Here is a 9,407-nt window from a genome sequence, read left to right on the forward strand (position 1 = left end):
GAGACAGTGTGGGGGACACGGGGCGTGTGCGGTTGAGGGGGGGCACACGGGGCGTGTGCGCTGGGGGGGGAAACGGGGCATGTGCGCTGGGGGGGAGCACGGGGCGTCTGCAGTGGAGAGAAAGTGGGGGGGACACCGGGCGTGTGCGGTGGAGAGAAAGTGGGGGGGTACACGGGGCGTGTGCGGTGGAGACAGTGTGGGGGACACGGGGCGTGTGCGGTTGAGGGGGGGCACACGGGGCGTGTGCGCTGGGGGGGGAAACGGGGCATGTGCGCTGGGGGGGAGCACGGGGCGTGTGCGGTGGAGAGAAAGTGGGGGGGTACACGGGGCGTGTGCGGTGGAGACAGTGTGGGGGACACGGGGCGTGTGCGGTGGAGAGGAGGGGTACACGGGGCGTGTGCGGTGGAGAGGGGGGGTACACGGGGCGTGTGCGGTGGAGAGGGGGGTACACGGGGCGTGTGCGGTGGAGAGGGGGGTACACGGGGCGTGTGCGGTGGAGCGGGGGGGTACACGGGGCGTGTGCGGTGGAGAGGGGGGGTACACGGGGCGTGTGCGGTGGAGAGGGGGGGTACACGGGGCGTGTGCGGTGGAGAGGGGGGTACACGGGGCGTGTGCGGTGGTGAGGGGGGTACACGGGGCGTGTGCGGTGGAGAGGGGGGACCACGGGGCGTGTGCGGTGGAGAGGGGGGACCACGTGGCGTGCGCGGTGGGGGGGGGGAACACGGGGCGTGGGGGGTGGGGAACACGGGGAGCGGTGGGGTGGGAACGTGGGGGGTGGTGGGGGGGGAACGTGGGGTGTGGGGAACACGGGGCGTGCGCGGTGGGGGGGAACACGGGGCGTGCGCGGTGGAGGGGGAACACGGGGCGTCTGTGGTGGAGAGAGAGTGGGGAGGACACAGGGCATGTGCGGTGGAGGGGGGGGGGCGGTCACGCGGGGCATGTGCGGTGGAGAGAGGGGGGGGCGGTCACGCGGGGCGTGTGCGGTGGAGAGAGGGGGGGCGGTCACGCGGGGCGTGTGCGGTGGAGAGGGGGGGGGCGGTCACGCGGGGCGTGTGCGGTGGAGAGAGGGGGGGGGGCGGTCACGCGGGGCGTGTGCGGTGGAGAGAGGGGGGTTGGTTGGGTATGCTCCTTAGACCTCACCGGGTTGTATTCGGGTTATGTCCTACTTTGCCAACTATTGATGATTGTTGAACAGAGACTCATCAATTTTTCTTCTTAACTTTGCTTCTTTATTTTTTCCCTCTTATCTTGTTTTCCAGTGCATTGCCAACCCTGCTGGATTCTGATGAGGTAAAATATCGCTTCTGTTGCCTGCTTTACTTTTAACCATAATTGAAACAGAAATGGCTGGAAATGCTCAGCATCTGTGAGAGAAATGAGTTAACGTTTCAGGTGGAGTGACCCTTCCTCAGAACAGACTTGGCCTGGAACAGTTATCTTTAACTGTTCCATGTTGAACTCTGCTAATGCTTCAGCACGAGATGAAGTGCCAGGAGATCCTGTTGCTAACAACTGAATGTGATTGAGCCCAATTGATACCAGCCTCTTGGCCTACATTCTAATCAGGGTAGAGTTGGTGGGTCTTAGCTGAGGTATGGGTAGGAGTGATATCACTAGAATTCCACAGCAATGGATAACCAGCCATGAACTAATGTCATTCCTGGGCAGAACTAATGTCATTCCTGGGCAAAACTACAGCATTCAAGCCTCTCTACAGTGGAAACCGAGTGCAGCTTAGTGGTTGCTGTCCATTTATCATCTTTCACCTGAAGTAGCAAGGTGTGGCTAGGAGTTTGGGATAATCCCTTATGTGGGTTAGGGGGGAAAAAAATGTTTTAACATGTCGAAAACACAAGGAGGTAGAGTTTAAGTTTTCCTCAACAGGCAGTCTGGCTGCCAATTACACCCATTTCGGTAGGTGTTTCTTTCCCCCTTTTGTGTTTGATGAATGTCGCTTGTTTTGCCAAATGCAAAAAGCCGTTGCAAATAATGCAGTTGAGCAGCGTTGAAAACGTTGGTTGTTTCTGTTCAATTTTGATTTGAGAAAACAAAGTCATTGATCATATTTGAATTTGTAATTTAGTGTGGTCTGATTGATGCACCCAAATCTATTATATCAGTGCCTCAGTCATGTATCTGTCAATAATCAAATCTTAAATGAGAAAAATGGTGTAAAGATATACAGAAATGTTTATTTCAAGTACAGATTTTTATCAAATTAATATTTCAGAGCTTTTAAAATATTCTTTTGGTATAATTGCTCAAAAGAGTAAAGCTTAATGTTTAGCTACTCCTTGGAAGCCTGTGTGCAACGACATTTGGCGGAAAATCCCAACAATGATTCTTTTGATATCCAGGTGTGCTCCATTTTGAGGTTGTGCTCACAGTGCAGAAAGTTTAGAAATGTGATGTGCGCTTAAAATTCCATTATCCATTGAGCAGTTTGTGCTGATTTTGGACTAAGGCAGACTCCGCAGTGGCTAACTAAACATTTGCAATTTTAATTCTAGTGATTCATTCAATTTTCTTTTGTCCTGTTTCAGGAAATAATGACGACCAAGTTTGAAATCTCCAAAATGGAATAACTGCAAATTGTTACAGGCAAAGCTTTACTTTTGAAATCCAAATCTTCTTCTGCAACAGATTTAACTTTTGGCTATTTTTATTTAAAAGAAAATGAAAGAACATCTGAAATGTTCTTTGTGGCTTTTTGAAAAGGCATGAAAACATCATTTTTCATTTTGGAGCCATTCAGCTAATCCGTTTTATGAAACTTTTTTTTTTAAGAGCTGCTTTTACTTTCACTCCATTCCTCCGAAACTCGGTTTAAATTTGATGAAATACCACCAGCAGAATTCTTTGGAGTCAAGGTGTTCTGTGCATGGGAGTGTGATGGACCGAGCTGGGCAAAGTAATTGTGGTGCCAGTGAAACCAGCCTGTGCATTGGAAACTATGTACCACCTGTATGTGAAGGTGGTTGGGCTGAATTCTTAGTTATGGTACGTCCATGCCTGTCTATATACAAATAGCTTTTTGTTCATAACTTAAGACCAATATTAAAAAGGAACAAAGCCAATAATTTCAGCAATATTTAAGAGTGCTAGAAAGGGTAGGTGCACAATACCCTCTATCCTTGTCGATCATGCATCTTTCTGGGATGTGCTTGCCACTCACTGTTGGGGTCTGTAACCGAAAACCTATTTGCAAACGGTTTGCAAAGTGTGCATTTTTGCCCAAAGTAGTGGCTGACCTCTGACCCAAGCCCATGATTACTTAACGGTTCAACTTGTGTGGCCTTCAAAAGGACACTTCTGCACCTTAACGGCATAATGTACGTGTTCTAACATGCTGCTGTCCTTCAAAACAAAAGCCCACCTGAGTCACGTCAGGTGAGTTCTAGGTTGACCGATACACGTTTAACTCAGTAATATGTCAGAGAAACCATTATTGTGAACTCTGAAATGTATACTGGCGTTTCATCCTCAGGATGCTCTGAGTCTCTAACAAGCTATGCATTACTCACGTGTTAATGATAACTCCCCATCTTGGGTGTTTTTCCTGATGAAAGTTCATGGCTGACAGCAGTGACTGTGAGACTCTTGCCAACAAACATTACAGTGTAGTATCTCTGCATGTGATTTATTTTAGGCCTGTTCTTGGGGGCTTTCTCTGAATGTTACAGGAGCAGATCACATAGCTCATACTAAACACTCCTGTCCTCCCCACTGATGGCTGTTGGGAAACATCTGACCAAGTAAGTTAGGAACTTTTTCCCAACTGCCCTGGAAATCTAGACACAACTGCTCGATTTGTGCTTTGATTTTTTTTCCCCACTCTCTCCAATGCTGTTGCAGCAGCACATCAGCTTGAGATGTTTCTGGATGGTCACCAGTCTCTGGTCACTTCTGTCAAGTGTATGAATGTGTGCCCTGGCTTTAACAGCAATGTTCCTGGTGAAATAGCCAGTGAACACTACCTAAGCTGCTTTTGAGGTGAAATACCTCAGTCAAAGCCGACATTTCATATTAAATTTACTTTTCCAAATATTTCAAGTGGGTGTCATCTTTGTTTTCCTCCCTGTTGCTCTAAATTGAGGGTTATTTCATTGAACTTCTCGACAGCAGCAGAACTTTCATCTGTAACTTTACCATGGAAAGATTCATTGCGCAGTTTTCCTTCAGTTGTTCTCGGATCAGTTTTTTGCATGAGTTTAAATAGGCCATGTTTTTCCCAGTACAAGTTAGGGTGAGGAGGATAGATTCAGGCCTCTGATGCCTTATTTGTGCGTTGTTTTCCTCAAAACTTGAGTTCCAAAGCCTGTCCCTTGTAGGGAATTGCATTATGCGTTGACTTATTTCACGATTTTATTAACACGTCGTTTGAGTTGTAGTTTATCCTTAGTCAGCAACAAGAAAACGGTTGATGCATCTGTTACTGGCTGGCAGCAATGCGTTGTAAACTGGTCATAGAGAGGTCGCAAGTACAGCCACTGTGTAATCTGAAGCCCAAACTAAAGGTGTGAATTCCTAAGTGTGACTGTCCAGTACAAGCCGAGACTGATTCCAGATTGCACAGAGTGCAGTTACACCCACAAAGATGTGCATGTGAACTGCTTACTGACTTCACATCAGATAAACACAGCATTGGTATTGAAAGGTATTGTCAGCAGATTTGTACTGTTTCTGTGAAGAATCAATAAATCATTTCATAAAATTGTGTCTTTAATGAAACAACTATTGTGGCTATATTTGGTGTTGCTATTTTGAGGTAAATGAAGCACTGACTACTTTGGGCCTGTTATGCCTGTTCTGTGCAGCTGTCGCTAAAATGCATCAATTTTCATCTGTCTCCTTATCTGATGTGTATAACAGCATTATGCTGTTGAGGGCAGAAATTCATTATTATACAATTACATTTTTGTAAAACGATATGCTTAAAAGGTACACTTCCAGCCAGGTTTCCATAGACTTAGGGCAGGAGTCCTGAATAGGTGCAGTTCAGATTTCACAGTCACCTTGCTGTAAGCACTTGCCAGCAATATCTGCTTAATGGTGATCTCACTGGACTAATAATCCGGAGGCCTGGGCTAGTCATTCAGAGGCCCAGACTAAGATGTACAGCATGAAAACAGATCCTATGACTATGGATTTGTATCTCACTCAGCAACTGCTGGAATGTACATTTGAATAATAAATTTGTAATGGAAAGCTCGTCTCAGTGATGGTGACCATGAAACCATCAGCAATTGATGTAAAAACCCACCAGATCGATACTATCCTTGGGGAAGGTCCAGTAAAGGGCCGAGCAAGCATTGCTAGGTTAGAAATGAGTAATAAATGATGGCCGTACCATCAATACCTACATCCCCTGAAAGAATGATAAAAAGGCAAAGATTTTAGATTCCTGTCGTCTGTGGGAGATACTCGCTCAGGTGTCCATGTTGGAACAATGTTGTTTCCAGATCCTGGGAGTCTTGCCAGATGATTCAAACTGTACAATGAAACAAAACTGCAGATGATGGCCATCTGAAACACTGATGTGCTCAAGAAACTTGGCCGGTCTGACAGCATCTGTGGAGAGAGAAACAGAATGAATGTTTCAAATCCTGTGACCTTTCATCAGAACATTCACAGGACTTGAAATGTTAACTCTCTCTCTCTCTCTCCCCACAGATGGAGCCAGACCTGAGTTTCTCCAGCACTTTGTTTTTTTGTGTTAAATGAGCTGTCTTTGACATTGAGACAGGACAGCAAGCTTCCAAATTTGGGAGGGTCAGGGGGCAGATCTGGTGACCTGGATGTTAGACTTCAAGTGCAGTCTCAAGCCCCTGAACTTGCATTTCGATCAGTGCGATGGTACAGTACTATGTTTTTGTAACATGACTGCAAATTGATTACTTCACTTGGGGCCAGCTCAGCAACTGATCAGAAACTATTCACTTGCAGTTGTATTGCAGAGACATCCTGGGTAACTGTGGTCACAAGCCATCACATGGTAACCTTTCTGATACTGTTGACCATTGTGTCCTGGACACCTTTTAGTTCCAAGGATGTAAAATGGATCTTTTCACTTCTCTCTCTATCATCTGCCCCGCCCTTTCCACCTTCATCTTCATGCTTTTTTCCACCATCCCTTCAGTCACTGCATTCTGATAATCCACACAATTTCTGTTTCACTTTAAGTGCTAGGGTACTGAGTGGTATAGCACCATTTCATCCAAATCTCTCTGAATGCAAGTTTTCTTCAAGCACATCTACATTCTTAACAGGCTTTGATTATATTGACATGCAATGGGTCTGTAGTGTTTATTTTCTGTACTATTTATGGGACTGTAATATTTGGAAGTTTTCCTGGGCAAGGGCCAAAGCTTCTACAAACAAATACCCACGGAGCAGGGTGTCTCGAATTTGGAGATTGTAGTTGGGGGAGGGAGTGTGCAAGTGTGGCTGCAGGTGATAAATTGTTCCACGTGTCCATTTGTGGAACTGGAAGCCTCGAGGTTAAACCTCCTGTGTTTGGATGTGTGTTTAAATTCAATCACAGCTGTACTGAGGGGAGATTCTTTTATGTCCAATCCTTTTGGAAACCAACTGACCATAACCTGACTGCGTCCTGCAGGGTAGGAGACCCTGAGGCTCTTGAACAGCCGCTAAGTCATGTGTTTGTGTTCCAGCAAAATAAACTGCAGCTGGATGTCTCACTGAATAGAGACAGACTAGCATTGTACGTAATTATTGTTGGATGGGCTATTCTGTAAATACTTAACCGTGGAATGGGTTCAACAAGTTTTCTTCTGGTATTTCAGGATGTTGGGAATGAAGTTTATGGGGATATGTTTACATTTGAGGTGAGGGCTTTTGGTGGTGAGACTGAAACTTGTCAGTTCAGGCTCTGTGTATTGAGTACATCATAACCTGAGCCAAACTAAGCCCCCCCCCCCCCCCCCCTCCCCCACACACATGCACACACCCCCCAGGATCCCCTGTAGTAATAAGCTTGAGCTCCATCAACTGCACCAGTCTCATTGAACCCTCACATTCCCCCATCTGCAGTTATCATCAGTATCACCCATCCCATGGCCTGAGCTGGCTGTTCAGCATCAAAGATGGGACGCCCTGTGCTATAGGTTTGTACTCATTGAGACCTTGATTGAGATTCAATAACACTCTTAAAGTCACCTAATGTGAAACCTTCATCCCATTCTAGGATTTAGATGGATGAGAGGGGATCATATAGAAACGTATAAAATTATGAAAGGGATAGATAAGATATAGACAGATAAATTGTTTCTGCTGGTGAAACCAGAACTAGGGGACATGGCCTCCAGATTAGATTCCTTACAGTGTGGAAATAGGCCCTTCGGTCCAACAAGTCCACACCGACCCCTGGAGAGTAAGCCACGCAGACCCATTTCCCTCTGCCTAATGCATCTAACACTACAGGCAATTTAGCATAGCCAATTCACCTGACCCGCACACCTTTGGACTGTGGGAGAAAACCGGAGCACCCGGAGGAAACCCATGCAGAGACACGGGGAGAATGTGCAAACTTCACACAGACAGTTGCCCAAGGCTGGAATTGAACCTGGGCTAACCACTGTGCCACCCCTTAGGGGGAGTAGATTTAGGACAGAGATGAGGAGGAACCGTTTTCCCCAGCGAGTAGTAAATCTATGGAATTCTCTGCCCAGGGAAACAGTAGAGGCAGCCTCATTAAATATATTCAAGACACAGTTGGATGGGTTTTTGCATGGTAGGGAAATTAAAGGTTATGGGGATAATGCAGGTAGGAGGAGCTGAGATGATGGATAGATCAGCCATGATCTTAATGAATGACAGAGCAAGCTCGACGGGCCAAATGGCCTACTCCTGCTTCTATTGCGATGATAGTGTCTCAAACCAACTTTCTCACCATGAAGTGGATGTTTCATAAGGTGCTGGAGTTTGAGGATGAGGGTGTAATTGAGAGGTGGAGTTGAGGTTCAGTGATGATGTGGACGTTTGTGGAAGGCATGAATTTTTGGGGCAGGAGGGGGAGTTGATTCCAGGTAGCTGGGTCAGATGAGGTCAGTGCCATTGTTTCATTCTTACATGTGACTTGTCCTTTACCTAGATAACAGGATTGGTGATGCTTGTGAAAATGACTTTGATAATGATGCTGTCTTTGACCAGTTTGATGTCTGTCCTGAGAGTGCAGAGGTCACTCTTACTAATTTCCGAGCCTATCAGACTGTCATTCTGGATCCTGAGGGTGATTCACAGATTGACCCAAATTGGGTAGTCCTCAACCAGGTGAATTTATTTTTACCGCATCTCTTTATTTGTATTAATTCTCAGTCCCTCTTGCATGTTTCCTTCAAATCTCTTTCTCTAACCTGTTAAAGCCAAGTCAATAGAAAACCTTTATCAGATCTCAGTCAAGACACCGCACAATGTAGGGCCCTACAAACTATAGGAGGTGCATTAAAGCAGCAAAGAGAGTTCAGTACAGATGTACTGAGGCGTGGGATGGCACGGTGGCTAGCACTGCTGCCTCACAGCACCAGGGAAATGGGTTTGATTCCAGCCTCGGGCGACTGTGGTGTTTGCACGTTCTCCCCATGTCTGCGTGGGTTTCCTCTGGGTGCTCCGGTTTCCTCCCACGGTCCAAAGATGCACAGGTCAAGTGAATTTGCCGTGCTAAATTGGCAATAGTGTAGGTTATTAGTCGGGGTAAACGTCTGGCTGGGTTACTGTTTGGAGGCTCAGTGTGGACTTGGGCTGAAGGACCTGTTTCCACACTGTCGGGATTCTAATCCTAATTAGTGTGGACTATATTGGAACCTAGGTCCTTGGTAAAAAGAGAATGGTTCACTAGTACTAGTTTCAAAGAAGAAGTGCACTCCATCATGTGCCTAGTTTCCTGCTGTTGCTTCCTTGTATTTTGCACCAATTGATGACCAAGAAGCTGGGTAGGTGTCTGCCCTTCTCTGGAGACTGCACTCCATCCTGCACTTGGGTTGGCTTGCTCACTGAGATCACTGATTACTCTTCTGTGTGAGACATGAAAGCTCCATCCATTCACTGACTGCAGGAAGATCCATGATTTTGATCAGTTTGTGCAACTGCTTTCCCATTTACTGGAATCTTTTGAGTTCTAGAACTGATCTGTATGCCAAAGGTTGTGTTGCAGACAGATAGCTTTTACTGTGTTATCTCACAGGAGTAGATGTCAAAGACTGCAGTGCAGGCCGCACTATTGGCCTGCATTGCTGTTGAGTTCATAAGTGTAAATGCAGCTGACCAGCACTTGGATGGCCTGCTTGGTTAGTCTGGAGTCACTTCTGACACCCCCACCCCCAGTTCCCAAACCACAACCACCAAGTCGCTCCCAGTATGTGTAAGATGGGGTGTGAGGCTTGCATTAT

At 46.6% G+C, this 9,407-nt stretch overlaps 1 protein-coding gene across 1 annotated transcript in view; it reads left to right on the forward strand.

Moving 5' to 3' along the window:
• Positions 1–4,734, forward strand: part of LOC122542901 (Golgi-pH regulating cation channel-like) — an 84,487-nt gene extending 79,753 nt beyond the window's left edge. Inside the window, exons 20-21 of the mRNA XM_043681036.2 lie at positions 1,260–1,290; positions 2,544–4,734. Of these exons, the coding sequence (XP_043536971.2) occupies positions 1,260–1,290; positions 2,544–2,585 (73 nt within the window). The 3' untranslated portion in view covers positions 2,586–4,734. The remainder of the gene's footprint in view (positions 1–1,259; positions 1,291–2,543) is intronic.
• The last annotated feature ends 4,673 nt before the right edge of the window (positions 4,735–9,407 follow it).

Source organism: Chiloscyllium plagiosum, unplaced genomic scaffold (assembly GCF_037043375.1).
Source record: "Chiloscyllium plagiosum isolate Xiang-an unplaced genomic scaffold, Cpla_swu_hap1 HiC_scaffold_47, whole genome shotgun sequence".
NCBI lineage: Eukaryota > Metazoa > Chordata > Chondrichthyes > Orectolobiformes > Hemiscylliidae > Chiloscyllium > Chiloscyllium plagiosum.